At 41.8% G+C, this 16,207-nt stretch overlaps 1 protein-coding gene across 3 annotated transcripts in view; it reads right to left on the bottom strand.

Moving 5' to 3' along the window:
* Positions 1–15,020, bottom strand: part of LOC130602769 (tripartite motif-containing protein 45-like) — a 40,124-nt gene extending 25,104 nt beyond the window's left edge. The window contains exons 1-11 of one of the 3 annotated variants that reach the window (XM_057415977.1): positions 14,752–15,020; positions 14,272–14,319; positions 13,171–13,311; positions 8,916–9,018; positions 8,035–8,156; positions 6,262–6,359; positions 5,819–5,958; positions 5,488–5,628; positions 3,775–4,040; positions 2,215–2,346; positions 1,417–1,564 (exon numbers count right to left, since the gene is read on the bottom strand). In XM_057415977.1, coding sequence (XP_057271960.1) covers positions 1,417–1,564; positions 2,215–2,346; positions 3,775–4,040; positions 5,488–5,628; positions 5,819–5,958; positions 6,262–6,359; positions 8,035–8,156; positions 8,916–9,018; positions 13,171–13,311; positions 14,272–14,319; positions 14,752–14,925 — 1,513 coding nt within the window. In that variant the 5' untranslated portion in view covers positions 14,926–15,020. The remainder of the gene's footprint in view (positions 1–1,416; positions 1,565–2,214; positions 2,347–3,774; positions 4,041–5,487; positions 5,629–5,818; positions 5,959–6,261; positions 6,360–8,034; positions 8,157–8,915; positions 9,019–13,170; positions 13,312–14,271; positions 14,320–14,751) is intronic. The other 2 variants (XM_057415974.1, XM_057415976.1) reach the window with 2 other exon arrangements.
* Between the last annotated feature and the right edge of the window lie 1,187 nt (positions 15,021–16,207).

Raw genomic sequence — 16,207 nt, 5'->3', positions numbered from 1 at the left:
TTTTGAATGTACCAGAGAGGCAGAAGATGTAAAACATGAAATCAAAGTTTTAGCTACCTACGAGAGTACAGTAGTATGCTTTGCCAGTGCCATCTTTGAATTGTCCCTTAATGATTTTGTTCGGGACATTTGTTCCCAGAAGAGACGTTAGTGGGAAATTAAGCAAAACGTACCTGATTCCAAAATGCAAGAGTCAAAAAGCACCCTTCAAAGGCAAAGAGCCAGAAGAGACTGTTCGCATAAAATACTGCTTATGGTTCACATTACTGATATTCTACGACTGAATTGAAAACCTACCACCTATTATTCAATGATCCTGGCAAGAAATGAGCAAGATCTTCCTGTTCTGCTTCACTGTATAGAACTGCATTTATGAAGTACCCTCCCCACTTGCTATTTGTCACTGTGATATCCCTCCCTCCTTTCTCAGTCATTCTTTCTCTCTCCAGAGAAGTCCTCTGTTAACTTACACATGGTTTATGTCCTAAACCAGCTATCTCAAATGTTTCACATCCAGTCAGATGCCTTAAGGGTACAAGAGATCTCTTTCTGAAGGAGGAGAAGGAAGAAATAGTTTTGTAACTTTGGGAAGCATTTCCATAACTTTAGGAAGCTTTCCTCTCAGGAAGATGCCTTTTCCTCAGAAGAGAGACCAGTAAGGAAAGATTTGAAAATCCTACTCCTGCAGCACAGTTGATTAGGGAGGTTTGGGCTTTGGCTGTTTATTGTGGGGAGAGTGGTTGTGTGGTGTTTTTCTTCTATCCCCCAGAAAATCAGAGCAGAACACTGACAGAACAGGATCCTTTCCTTCCAGGTAGCCCTTGCCTTGCCGTACTTCTTAGTAAGTCTCCCAAGGCTCTGTCCAACCCAGCCTTGAACACTGCCACAGACTGGAGCATTCACCACTTCTTTGCACAACCTGTTCCAGTGCCTCATCACCTTCAGTAAATAACTTCCTTACATCTAACCTCAACTTCCCGTTTCAGTTTACAAGTACCAAGTAGCAGATTTCTGTCTGGTTAGCTAACAGGCCTCAGAACCTGCTATTTCTTATCAGCAGCGACCTCCAGCGTCTCATGGAAGAACCAATCTCGCACTGTCAGGCTGCCTCAGCAACAGAAAGGCAAGATCCCAATTCCTTGTTTGCTTGTTTGGGTTTTGTTTTAAGGTTAATCTTGAAGTCCTGATCCGGACCAAATGATGCCAATGGGGATGGAATACAACCTGTAATATTGTTGAAAAATAATCTGTAGCAAAAGACTCCAGAACCCATGGCATATGAACTACCAGAAGTGAGATTCACACTCATGCGAGGCATAGATGTCTGCTTGAGTAACTACTAAGTACCAGATTTCCCACTACAGGGATAAACGAGCCACAACTCCTGTTTCATCCTTCACACACACATACACACACCTTGGCCATTTGCTGGGCCTTTGCCTGTAACTCCAAAATGGTTTGGACTTTGTTCTCTTCTGGGTTCTACCAAAGGGAGGCCTTTAAATGCTTGTGTGAGAGACATCAGCTGTTCATCTGTTACTGTCATGTATTGCTGAAGCTTCTTCTAAAGGAGGAAGAAGAAAAAAAAAGAAGAGAGGGATATGGGCATTTGTACTTCACGAATTAGAAAATTAGGTACTACAAACAGCCCTGTGAAGAAATTTGGCCTCTTAATACCACTGCATGTGTCTGTAGGATTCCAGTGAGGTATTAAATACCAGTGTTTCCAGGTTTCTCATTTATTTCCTCTCCTGACTCAAATAAATTATTTGGTTTTCCTTTTCCTAACTCACAACCCCACTTCCTCTCCAATGTTGCTTTATTGCTTCATTCCCCAAAATAACAACTGAACAAATCTACATTCACTGCAAATTGGAAAAAAAAGAGAAAATGCAGTCTTACATCCAGGTTACTCAGTTGCTCCAGCAGTGTTACCAGCACAGAACTGCCGAGGAAAATGCTTAAGCTTTTAGACTGATAAAGTAAAGCTCAGTTTCGCAGAACTATCATTTTCCTCAGGCTTTGAATTTAAATTAAGGTAAAATAATGACTTTCCAAACATTCCTTCCCCACATCTCCTACCTGCTGTTGGAATTCTCAGGCTCCTCATTCAGTTTTATCATCTCTTGAACATGAGACAATGCATCTCAGCCCATATGTGCAACACAACTCAGTATTCCTACAAGTCATCCTAATGGGCAAGGAGCTCAGTACCTGCATAGTATTGTTTTCCTCCCTGACTAGAAGTATTTCTGCAGTCAGAGCATCAATGAGTTCTCTGTGTTCATTCAGCGTCTCCTCATGCTGCTGCCTCATCGCCTCCTTCTCACGCAGCTGCATTTCACTCTAAAGAGGGAGAAAAAGTTAAAAACCTACTATAACCCAATACAGATTTCTATTTAGAACCAGGAACGGGTCAACAGGAGCTCGAACTGCAACAGCTCTTCCCACTATGGCTCAATCGACTTAATTACATTCACAAAATCCAATTTTCATGGCTTGAGAACTGTCAGAGAGCTTACTGTTCCTTCTTTGTTGCTCCAGAACACTGTAGGGAATCCTGTACATCTCTTTTCTTCTACCTTTACAACGTTTCCAGGCTGTACCTACCAGCATTGTCTCTCTCCATGGATATTGTTTTTTCAGTCACTGAATCTTCGTGCAGTAACCAAGTAACTCCAGATGTGCTGATGCTTGTCAGTATCCTGTGCTACTTGTGCCTATTCTTTAGTTTCCTTAATTCATTAATGAACACAAATTTGACTAAATAGAGAAAGTACTTGCTTTCTAATGTGATCCCTCAGGAAAAGTTCTACAGGGTTTAGTTATTTAGTTTTTTATTTATTTAAAAAAAGCCAAAAAATTTTATATGATAAATAATCAACTTGAGCATGAGGAAAAAGACCTTACTGTAATGAACCTCTTGCCCTCAAGATATTACCATATTGTTCCAGACTGGTTTGGGTTGGAAGGCACCTTAATGTTCACCCAGTTCCAACCCCCTGCCACGGGCAGGGACACCTTCCATTAGATCAGGTTGCTCCAAGCCCGATCCAACCTGGCCTTGAACACCGCCAGGGATGGGGCAGACACAGCTTCTCTGGGCAACAGGGAAGAACTTCTGCCTAAGAGCTCATCTCAATCTCCCCTCTGGCAGGTTAAAGCCATTCCCTCTTGTCCTGTCCCTAAAGGCCCTTGTAAAAGGTCCCTCTCCAGACTATCATTTATTATCAATTACTAAACAGATTATCAGTCTATTATTTTGAAACAGACCACTGCAGTAGCCAGGCTTCCTGTACATAAAGGAGTCCCATTCCTGCTCATAAACATTCCTGTTCATAAAAGAGTCCCTTCCACCTTTAATGGGTAAATGGACTGCTACTTTTTGGACCACCACTACAAATGAATAGAGGCTACAAAGTCAAATAAGCACATCAATATTAGCAGATGGAGCTCTTCCACAGATGGATGCCTGTATTTACACAAAGGAATCCCTGAATAAGAGAAATACACCCCATCTCCAAATTTCACATAATTTCAACTGCTACTTTCCACTGAGAGACATTTGCTGTAATCAACTCCTCTCTTTTCCCTAGGGATACCTATTTCTAACAAAGTTCTAACTCTGAATTGCATGCAATCCGAATAATAAGCAACGATAATCAGACTTCAAAGTGAATTGACTGGGAGCAAAAAAGACCGAAGTTCATGGCTGTAAAGTAACTTTATACCCTTTTTTATTCACTCTACAGAAGCAATTCAAAGTCTTCTCACCTCTTTGAGGTAGCGCATCAGACGACAGAGAGTGTTGACCAGTGACAAGGTAAACCCAGTGAGCCCTTCACTTCTCTCAGTTTTCTGAACCACACGACCTGTACATCGCTCATATTCCTCCAGTTCATGCTCCACTTCATGTATCATGTGGTTGAGAACATCCAGGCTGGATTTATTGTCCCTCTGAAGGTCAATGGGAATTGAATTACCTGGGGAACCATCTCTCCTCTGTCTCGCAGAGTTCTGTGCAGTTTGTTTCCTTTTCACTGAGGAGAAAAAAAAAAAAACATAAAAAGTGTAATTGGAATTTCAACTTTTATAAGAGCTTTGCAGTACCAGAGAAATGACATTGTTTATTAAAGCAAATCAAAGAAGCCCTCTCTTGCCCTGAGCTGGAATGGACCATCAAAGAATGTCATTTCAGTCATTTCAGTTTTCACATCATCAAAAGCACATCTTCTACCACCACATTAGTATCTCTCAAGTATGATTGCTTGGTGCTTTTATCTTAGATACCTGTTTATACTTTCCTCCTTCTCAGCTAACAGCACGGAAACATTTGCCAGTGAACAGCTGGTGAAAAATACCAGCTGCTTTCAGGTCTCATATTTAGTGAGCAACTCTTTTACAACAGTCCTTTCATGTTACAGTTTGTATTTGATATCAGTTCCCACATACAAATACGTGTAGAATATGGGTACTGAAATGCATCACAAGTCTGTGCAGCATAGAACAGAAAGCTGTAACAGAAACTGGTTCACGAGAAGCTCAACATGACCCATCAATGTGCGCTTGCAGGCCAGAAAGCCAAATGTACCCTGGGCTGCATCAAAAGCAGCATGGCCAGCAGGCTGAGCGAGGTGATTCTCTCCCCTATACTCTACTCTACTCTTGTGAGACCCCATCTGCAGTACTGCATCCAGCTCTGGGGCTCCCAACACAACAGGGACACGGACCTGTTGGAGCGAGTCCAGAGAAGGGTCACGAAGATGCTGTGAGGGCTGGAGCACCTCTTCAGTGAAGACAGCCTGAAAGAGCCAGGCTTGTTCAGCCTGGAGAAGAGAATGCTCTGGGGAGATCTTAGAGCAGCTCCCAGTGCCTAAAGAGGCTACAAGAAATCTGAAGAGGGACTTTTTACAAGGACACGTAGTGACAGGACAAGGGGGAATGGCTTTAACCTGCCAGAGGGTAGATTCAGATAGTAGGAAGAAATTATTTACTGTGAGGACAGTGAGACAACGGCACAGGTTGCCCAATGTGGCTGCCCCATCCCTGGCAATGCTCAAGGCCAGGTTGAATGGGGCTTGGAGCAACCTGCTCTAGGTGAAGGTGTCCCTGCCCATGGCAGGAGTTGGAACTGGATGAGCTTTTAAGGTCCCTCATAATCCAAACCATTTTGTGATTCTAAGAAATAGAAAAACCCTGCACAGCAAAGAACTCCACAGCTTGCAAAGTAACAGATGGCATCAAAGGGCTGTATTTATGGTTCCCAGATTCCTATGGAATTTGCTTTGCCAATGAACGTGCAGGATAGAGGGCAATAGGCTACACAAGGGGCTATGAACTGCCCATCCTTACAGATGCTTGAGACTCATATGGACAATGTTCCCCATAACCCAACAGTTAACCCTGTGATGACTTCCAAAGATCCCTTTCAATCTATGTCACCTTATGATACTGAGGACCTTGGTCAAAGGGAGGTAAGTACTAAACCTTTTGCTGTGCTTTGCTTTTGTTTCCTTGACTTTGGGTTCAGCACTTGTCTCACACTGTAAGTGGAGTCTCCAGTCTCTTCTTCATCTTCCTTGTGAAGTCTTGAATGAATTCTCTTGACTACACTGCTACCATTGAGGGCTGATTTAAACACAACACAAAAAATACGTAAGTGAAATATTTCAGGAATATTCAGAATGTTAATATGTTATAAACTAATTTTATTAGAAGAACTGGCTTTTTAGTCTGGAAATTCATCAAAGCCAAATAAGCATGTCTCTGTCTCTCACTCCCTTAACCACCCCTAAGATGCTGATTTGGCAAATCCAACCTGACTGATCCCATGATGGAGAAGCAGTTGGAGTCAAAGGCATGTTTGATTCCTGTGATAAGGCAGTTTTTCTCATATCCTTTTCAGCCCACAACTGGGAATTCACCAAGGAATTTTCTTCTCTCAACAACCGAAGTAGTCTACAGACAAAACAAGCGTAACAGTGAATTGTAACAGGATAAAAGCATGATTCTAAGTTATCTGTACAGTCTGGAAAAAGCTTTTTAAAATATCTGTAATTGCTCAGGTGAGTTCCCTCCTCAAATTAATTCCCATTCTGAATGTTACAAGGAAGGCTTTCCCTGGAATTCTGAGGTCAGGAAAGGAGGACAAGGGAAAAATGAAAAACTAATTTAACTACAACCATGCAACACCTTAAAGATTAAAAAATCTTCTTCCAGTGTTAAGGAGGTGGAAACCTGACAGGATATATTTGTACTGACCTGTCAGAACTGATGCTGGATTTGAAACGCAGAGAGTCACTGTGTCCATCTTCCGATTGACAGATTGATGATGCCTCCTCTTCAACTTCATTAAGAGCCTTTTCAGGAGACAACAAAGGAAACAAAAGTGACTTTCAGAGCAATTTCAGTTTATTTTTAGGAATAAGTTAGAGATAAATCTTTGTTTCCAAGAAAAACAAAAAACATTTGTTCCAGTCTCCACTTCTGCAATGAAATTAGGAAGAAAAACAAGAAAAAAAAGAAAAACAAAGAGAAATCTAGTCCTCTGTGGCAAGAATTTTTGGGGACTTCAGCACCTATGAAATCCTGATACTAACAATTGCCTCTGAAAATATCACTGCAAGTGATTAATTCAATTTCCAATATTGGGTTTTATTATTTGTATTAAATAAGAAAGACCACACACACTGTAGGATAAAAAAAAGCTTTAAAGACTGCACCAAAACAAATACAGAGATATAGCAGGCAGAGGATAGAAAAAGCAACTTAAAGTACAGCATTTCTACAATTCCAGCCTTTTGAAATTACAAACTAAACAACTTTGCAATGACAGCTGTAAAATTACATTTATATTCCATGTGTGAAATGCAACCAGAGCAAGATACAATTCTATGCCCTACATTCATAGGAAAACAGGCAATCAAATTGGGAACTAGGGTTCTTCAAAATACCAGATCTCTATGCTTCCAGATAGGCTTCACCAGAGAGCCTTTAACTATGATTTTTGTAGGCAAATAAGGACAAGAAAATCTCACAGAAGTTCAGCAGACAACTCTCGGTAAGTGTTTCTTTTGCACAGTGTAAGCTTATCCTACAGCACGCATTCAGACACACAGCTCACCAATGATGCTACACTTAATTCTTCATATTAAAAGAAAACCCCAAACCAAATACCACACTGAAATACTTGACAGAGAAGTACTGCAACTCCAATTGCAGATATTTGTGCAAGTCAGAAACAGGATTAGAGAACCATGAGAATAAGACACCATCACTTGTGCTCGCATAGCTCTTTTTGTCTTCATCAGTGAGCTGTTTTCTGGGAGTGTCATATGCCTGTTCTCAAGCCACAGTGAGCATTCCTGGTACAACTCACATTATGAAAACAGAATACAAGGTCAACCTAAATGGAATTTTAAACAAATTTAAACAACTTCAAAACTTTTTAAACAGATCTAAATAATTGTAAAATACTGTGAAGTATTAAAACTTTAACTTGTAGGACTAACCAAGACAGTAGAGGTAACTGGAGTACATGTACATGTGTTGTCAGAAACAAATTCGAGCCCAACTGGCTACGTCCCCATATATGCAGACATAATTAGAAAATCAGAGGTATGTTTTCTATATTAAATATACTATTTATACGTATATATATAAACATATTAAATATTGAAATATACATACATTTCAGTATGTAACAATTAGTTAAGTGACAGAAGAGTTGCCTTAGTCTGTAATTTGTTCTCATGTTGTTAATTCCAGGATTGCAAAGAGAGAGCATGCTAACATGAGGGCACTTCTATGCCACGTTTGTTGCTCATATGCGAAGTTTAAGAAATCAAAAATCACAATTCCCAGAGTCTCACAAAACCAACTCAGCTCCATTTAACACAATTTTCTACATACGTTCTCAACATAGTATACAACACACAGAAGACAGGTTTCTGCTTGGAAACTCTGCCTTTGAATACTCTTCCTTTGTGCAAACAAAAAAGCCACAGGACGTGCACAGAACAGGACACACATTACCTGGGAACGCATGACAGATTTGCTAAGGATGGAAAGCTGAGTGGGAGCATCACATCTTTGTACAATGGGTCCTTGCGATGATTCTAGGTCACAGTTAGGAGCCATTGTTACATTAGGGATACCTAGAGGAATTAGACAAAACAGGGAAGAACATAGAGGGCTCGGTCTGTAGTATGTAACAAGACTTTGTACCAAAAAGCAAGTTCCCATACTTATCACAAAAAGGGTCACAGGGATGTACAATGCTTTAAGCAACTGCCAAAGGCAAACTATATTGTTATCTTAATACATCTGGCCACGTACCAGGCTTTTGTCCTTCTCATCTATGTGAATACATTTGTGCAGAAGCAGCATGTAGGATGAAACAAAGAATATGACAGCCTACAGAGAAAATAACCTATGTTTAACATTCCACATGGAAACAGCCAATCCTGCCTTCAGCAGCATAAAGACCCACAAACCAGGATAAGAAAATGAAAAGCCTTGCTCACAAATTGCTGATGAATTTTCCACAGTACCCAAGCAGTCAACCAACGTGGTAATGACCATCAAAACTACTACAGTGGCTCAGACTGGTGCTTTGTACAGGCCAGTAGCTTGGCTGTGAGAAACAGTAAGCATGAGGTGTTTCAAACTAAATGATCTGAAATTCCACAAGTGGTCCACAATTCCATAGTACAGCAGCATAATCAGCCATGGGTTGCTCTACCCTGCCATGGGAGGTGTTATCTGTGTTTTATCCAACATGAACAGGATCTGATGTACTACGTCACATGAGGAGATGAAAACAGTTAAAAGTAACACTTTGCAAAGTGAGACTATTTAGGAAAAGCAAGGAGATAACCTTAAATGTGCTACCATATTTAAGTAAGATGGTCTACCTGTTCGTGTGCGAGGAGCATCCCCAACCAAGTCTTTTGCCACAGCTATAACCTGATCAGTTCTCTCCAATACATCTTGCAACTGGTATTGATCAGACAGGATCTGAAAGTATAGCATATAAGGAAATATTCCATACTAAGCAGACAAACTTTTCCTTTGTTTTTTTTTAGTATTGCTCTTTTGACAGCTAGCAAGAGAACAGCCAACAAGACAATGTTTGCAAAGTTGTACTGTGCAATTAGATCCTGATTAAGATGGAGCAGAAAAACATCCTTCATTCTTGGGTTTCGGAAAAATTAAACAGTCATTATTTGTGGGGCCCACATCTGCACTGACTCTTCCTCATTAATCCTCTCTCTTCTCCTTTCAGCTTGACACAAACACAGGAGTGTTTGACACAATCATCAAAGCAAAGACATAGAGCTGGTGATTAAAAAAAAACCCAGTATGTATCCGCAACCCATTTGATCTGAGTTGTCAGTAAGTGTTCTACACGTATCATTATCAGATGTAATGATGAGTCAAAGAAAACTTACCTAGATCTCCTTTCCAACTTTAACTATCTTATGATCTGATAATAATTATCAGATGATAGTTTAATTATAATATATAAATAACATTATTAAAAAGACAATTATCAGATAATTATACTGAGTCAAAATCCCTTATCTACATCTGATCATGATAACAATCAGATGTGATAATGATACTGTCAAGTCATAGAACACTTATCTACATCTGACAGACAACCAAAACTGTACTGTTTGGTGAGATCCAAACCAATTCAGGCAGACTTGCTTCATTCAGCCTTGACTACTGAAAATCCTGCTGAAAAACTTAAGCCACTGACCACCACAGAAGTTTCAACAGACATAAACACAGCTGACTACATCTGGCATCGGAAGATGTTTTGGGAATCTCCACACACTTCTCACAAGGCACAGATCCTGTATTCAAGGTCTCCCTCCCCCAGCATCTGAAGTCCATCGTTGGCACCACAGAGGCCTTAAAGTGCAAAGCAAGAGGCATTCAGCTACTGTGAGCTGAAATAGAGCTGAGCGGGGAAAACGGCTTCATGTGTCCCCAGTTTGAATTGAACACAATTTAAAACTCCTCACTGACTCGCGGTGTTCTTCACAAAGCTGGAAATTTCAACTTATTAAAATTACACCCCACAACTTGGGAAGAAGGTAGTTACTCTTGTATGACCGAGAAGAGACCAGATGTGCGAGTGACCTCCACTTCATTGTGGTTAATTCAATTTAGCTGGAGAGGCCGCAAGCACTTCAGAAGATCCTGCAGAAAAGACAGGTGTATGTATGCTCTCCTACTCAAGATTAGAGAACTGAGTGACCTTTCTTGCTCTCCCAGGAATCATAACAGGGACTTGTCTGCAGCAGTTTCACAGCACTATATGCCACTATCTCCACTAAGCTTCTGTCAATGTCCATTGATAAATTTGCTGGTTTATGTTCAGCCTCATTCAAAAAATTCTGGGCAGTGGCAGCTTCACCTGCTGCCCACTCCCGTACCTTAGTATGCTTTGTTATGTCAAGAAGTTTCCCCACATACCTACTTTCCACGTCTTTCTAATCTTCTGAGCCTGAATTACACTGCACGACATTATACTTTTCCTCATAAGCAATTCAGCAAACCAGTGAATATTCAATCATCTCACATATCTATTTTCCCAAATCACTACTTGACTTTCACACTTGAACACAACTAAACTTAGTCTTTCCATTCCACCATCTGATGTCAAAACAATGCAGGTTTTTAGACAAACTTATGCCAGATCTGAAGGAAGAAGAATGCAAGAAAGACAGGGAAGGCATGGAAATAATAATTTACCTGTCCCAAAACATAATTTCTTTCCCCAAAGCAATTAAAACTAAGGTGGTGTGTTTAATCAGACAAAAGCTATCCCAATTCATTTTTCACTTTCCCTACTAGACCTCTTTCAGCATCACAGCTTCTGAAGCTTCACCCTGCTGATGAACACATTATGAACATTTCAGAACATTGTTCCCAAGTTAGCTTAGCTCACATGTATTTGAGACCAGCAGAAAACAATCTGGTATCTCCTTCTAACCCCTCTGGGCTCATTTACATGCCCTTGACAAATGCTGTACTTTCTCTCAGTTTAGTATCAGCTGTGAATTTCATTAAAATTCATCTTCTCTTTAAATTGTTATTAAAGACTGGACTAATCCTAAAACCTCCCCACTGTGATAATCCATTCACCACCTACCCTTCAGTGCAACACATTAACATATGTGGCACCTCCACATCCACAATCCACAGTTACAGGGGCAAGCTCATATTATTTTTTTCGTTCAGATTTTTAGGCAGACAAATCCCAAAATATTAAAATTTTGCTTATCTATTTCATAACTTTTCAAAATACAAGAATAAACACACACTAGCAGCAGCATCTTCCTAGTTTTTGCCTCTGAGTCTGTTGCAACTGAGTAGGATTCAAGAGGCTTAGGAAGCTACAATCACAGCAGTAAAGAGATCACCAAGGTAAGAGAGACAAGGAGACAGTCCACAGTGGTGTCTTGTACTGGGAGACACAGACTGAAGAATCCCCCCAATTACTCTGAACAACAGGACCTAGTAATCAACAAGATTAAAGCTCCAGACAGGAAGAAGTGGTGACTCTCCTCCATCTATTTCATTTTTCTCTCCACTCAAGAAGACGCCAGTGTTTCAAACAGCAACAGCCAGATGGGTTTTATCTTGCCTGGCATCATCTCCTGTTGTCCTCCTGTCTGGAAGCATCTTTTCTCAGATTCAGAAGTAGACATACAGTATGTTGAGTAAACTAACCTCTTAAGTATGAAGGGCAAAGCCACTCAGGAAGAACTGATATTTGTGCATTATCATTAGAACTGGCAATAACTTCAGAAGACTATCGATGAGTTCTACATCTGTGAAATGAGTAAAATCACGTAACAGGTAGTGCAGCCAAATTGTAGCGGGATAGCTATCAAACCTAACTTTGTGATAAATCATTTATGTCTGCAGGGAAGTCTTATTGAAACTAACTTTCTACTACATTAGAGAAATCTGCATAAAAGCCCGTAGCTTTTCTGAATATTCCACGAAAATGCACTTGGCAGAAAAATATGAAGGTAACAAAGGTAAAAATTAATTTTTGAGGCTTGATCAGCATGGTATCCTTAACACAAAAATTCTACTAGGATTGCAAAGAAGCAGGTGTCAAACAGGAAACTAGAAGGTGAACTTCAATTCCAAGTACTTAAATTTGTTTCTGTGTTTGAATGTTCTGAGAGATCAGAAGAAGACTTCTGAAAATGCAGAGGAACTGAAAGAGAGAAGGGGTCTGTGACGGCTAACTCACTGCACATTTATACCACTACCAGATCATGTTTATCTGAACTGCTAGGTAAACATTGTTCATTAGCAGTTTCTACCAACAAGAAAATTCTCAGGTTGTCCAAGTGCTGATGAGGTCTGAAAGCTAACAACCATGTTTTGAGACTAGTTTTTGTAACATACGGCAAGGAGTTGTCTGGTATATGAAACAAAAGGATGTCTACCACTGAAATCTTCCAGGTAGGGACATCTACTGTCTGTTAGCTAAGCTTAGGTTTCCTGCTACAGTTCAGTATTTAAAAGCAGTTAAAGCAGTACATTTTCAGTCAGAGTGCTTCAGACTGCCTAGAGAACAACCTTTTCAATTCCCAGATGATAAGCTTGTCTGCTAGCAGCCACAGTTCCTCAACCTCTGTTGTGTCGATTTTCCTTCCAGACAAGCTCTTTCTTACCAACTTCTTGCCTCGCCCCTTCAACCTCTATGACTGCATTTTCTCTGTTTATAACAGCTATGGTAGATAAGGATGTCCCTCCCAGAAACACTGATGTTTCCATCAAAGAAAAATACTAGAGAGGAGGAGGAAAGGGCAAGATAGCAGTAAGAACACAAGGAATAGATACTTTTCGCAACACAGAGTTTAACTCTGCAAACAGTTACTGTTGAGATGCCAGGAGGCCTGCAAATTACACAGGGCATAGCCAGGCAACAAGGATCAAATGTACAATTGTGTAGACGAGTTAGCCTATACCAATCACTGCATACACACAGCACATAGAGGAGGGAGAGTGTATGCATATACAAAGTCAAGTTATTCAACAAGAGGAGCAAATGCTGACCTATGTGCAAGAGCAGTTTTCCACTACTGCTGCAAATAATCTTCAGCAGGCTGAAAGTGTGGGTTTAGCTCTCACCTCACGCATCAGAATCAATTTTCTTTTCTCCAAGGAATCAGTGGCCTTTTGCTTCTTCCATTTTCTTTTCTGTGCTTTCTCTTGCAGTTCCAGCTGCGCCAGTGCTTTGTTTTTTGACTTGTGTATTTCATGGCGACGCAGCTACATAAACATGAAAGAAACCATTTAAAAAATCAAGGGATGATCTAAAGCAGAATTTGCAGGGTGATGCTAACTAGCTCTTCTTGATTTTATCATTCATTCGCTGAATACTGTTTAAGTTAACTTCATGGTAGTACCAATAACAGCCTCACAAGCATCTAGAAGCTTACAATGCCATCAGTACCAGTCAAATTTAGTGGGTCTGAAGACGAGTAGGAAAATTCTCATAGTTTTCACCTGCTCCACACCACTGACTCAGCAAGAGTTGTCTCAGCTGTAAAGGGAGAAAAAACCCAAACACTTTTACCTCTAATACGCATAAAAAGACATAATGCATTTTCCTGATTTAACACTGTCAGTCACCAGCAATACTCTCTCTTCTAACACTTACTAAAGTGTCTGGAAGCTATGAAGTCAACCACTTATAGAACCAGGCCTCTCTCTGCTATTGTGTCCATCTGTCCTGACTAACCTGTCAAAATTCATAAGCAACAACATCTCATATTGCTATTCCATCCTGGTAATCAGTGAGATCAAGGAAAATGAAATAGAACTTACATATTTTGTGATGAGCAGGCCTTTCAGTATAAAGAAGTTACGTTAAGCCATTAAATGAAAACTGAGTACACTCTGAATTAGAGAGATTCCTAAAATAAAGCATGGCTTTCAGTCCTTCCAGCAGAGATGAGACTTAACTTCAAAACCCACTGAGATTTTATGATGGGATACAGTTTACTGAAATAAAAACGATGGCTACTGCTTCCCCAGGGAAACACAAAACTGAAAACCACCAACCACCAGAGCTGGGGGACGCATGGTATCATGAACAGAGAACTAACACTAAGGAGAGAGCATTTTCCAAAGCTTAAACGGGGGGGAAATATCCCCCAAAGTATGGTAAACATTTATGTCAGATAACCAGCTAAATCTCCTTGCTGCAGCAACTGCTATTACACTTACAATGTCCTCAGGAGTTGCACGGTGGACTGTCAGATCATGGACGGTGCTCTGCAAACAGGAGCCACAGAACACATCAAAAGCCAGAACCGAGTACAAACTAGGGTTTTTTTCAACTTTCATTTAAAAATACAAAACGAAACTCTAAATTGCAATATAATTCTCATATACAGTATAGAGCTGTGAATTTTTAAGCCCCTGTAAAGCATTCCACCGTCAGCGAGGCAGGCAAACAGCAAAACCGACACCCTTACCAAGCCAAATCCACACACAAACCGAGAACGTCCCGTATGTGACCCCCCCCCCCCCAGCCAGCACCTCGCTGGGCACGAAGACTCCTTGGCCCTTCCCCAGCCGGCCAGAGGCCTTAGCTCCGTCTTCCCCGTCACCCGGCTCAAACAACCCCGCCGCCGGGCCCGCCGTGCTGCCCGCGAGGAAACGCCGCCCATGCGGGAGCAGGCCCGGGGAGGGGGAAGCACTTACGTCCCAGTCCCGCTTCACCGGCAGCGGCTTCCTAGGGCCCTTCCTGCCGGCGCCGAGGGGCCTCGGCCCGCGCAGCAGCGACATGACCAGCCCCGCCGCGGGAAGGGGGCGGGAACGCAACGGCACCGCGGCGGCGGCTGGAGCCTCCCGCCGTTGCCATGGGGACGGCGCCATTACCCGCCCGCCGTCCTCGCTGGCGCTCACCTCACGCCATGTTCCCCCCGCCGGCCCCTCCAGGGGGTTGGGTATCGCCGGTGCCTGCGGCTCCCCTCCCGTCACCGGTTTGCTGTGGGGAAGCAGCCGCTGCCTTGCCCCCCACGCTGGGCAGTACCGCAGGGGAGCAGAGGGAACCCCGGTTCCCTCGCCTCTGAAGTAGGGCAGCGCCTTGGCAGTTCCAGCCCTGTATGGACAGGGTTCTTTATACTCCACAGGGAAAATCCACGAGCTACTCCTAGCACGGTCAATTAGCCATGTCTTCCGCCTCCGGCATTAATTTTCCTTTCATTTATAGCCCTCTTCACTGCAAACACCCTCCCAGGCCTCTTCTGAGGAAGCCTTGGAAACTTCCCCATGCAACAATATGTATTTCAGATCCTATTAGGGACGACTGAGAGCAGGACATCACACAAACTATTACATTAAGAGCCCATCAGATTAAAGAGTGGCCCTCGGTGTATTAATGAATAGATCCCATTAGCTATGCCGCTGGGGAAGGGTGTACTTCCATATCCACAAGGAATTTCTGGCTTCCACAAAGCAACTGGCTGTTTTTAAACAAGTCATTTAACTTACACAGTGTATTTCCTATAGACTTGCCCCACAGAAAAGCAACAGATCCTCCACCTCCCTGTCACATACCTGGAGATGTAAATTACCCTGAAGGGTTAGAATTAACATCTTGTATTACGGTATGAGCTTAGTGTTTTGTCTGTGGGAGCTGGAAAGTGAAGACATAGGATTGATCAGCCTTTCATTCAAAACTCCTTCCTTAAAAACTCCCTTTCACCAGGGTTTCCTGGTGCTTGAGGTCCTCATCTATCCTGTTCTGGCTTTACCAACATCACTGTGGGAAGATTCATGTGAAGGTGTGAAGGGTTAATATGCCAAGGGAAGGAACTGCATTGCATGTGATACAAAAGGTTGAAGTTATGAGGGGAGAAAAAAGTGACAGAGAAATACTATCAGCAGTTGCCTGTGCTGAAGTGCTGCAAACGTGGCTAAGTCTTCGTGAATACTGGAGGTTGCATCTGAACTTCAGTTTCTGCCTAGGCACTAGACATAGATACCATTCACAACCTGAAACTGAACATATGAACACCTGTGGTAAAACAAATCCTTGCTCTGAGGCACATGTGCAAGGGAATGAACTGGATTAATTAATCCCTGCTTGAAAATTTGGAGCCAAAAAGCATGAATCAAGGGTGTACCTGGAGTTCTCTCCTAATATCAAAAGGAG

The sequence above is a fragment of the Pezoporus wallicus genome, unplaced genomic scaffold (assembly GCF_028554395.1).
Source record: "Pezoporus wallicus isolate ANWC-B61680 ecotype Strahan unplaced genomic scaffold, APGP_CSIRO_Pwel_v1 contig_6814, whole genome shotgun sequence".
NCBI lineage: Eukaryota > Metazoa > Chordata > Aves > Psittaciformes > Psittacidae > Pezoporus > Pezoporus wallicus.
The sequence above is the reverse complement of the archived record's forward strand: the minus strand, read 5'-3'. Positions and strand labels throughout refer to the sequence as shown.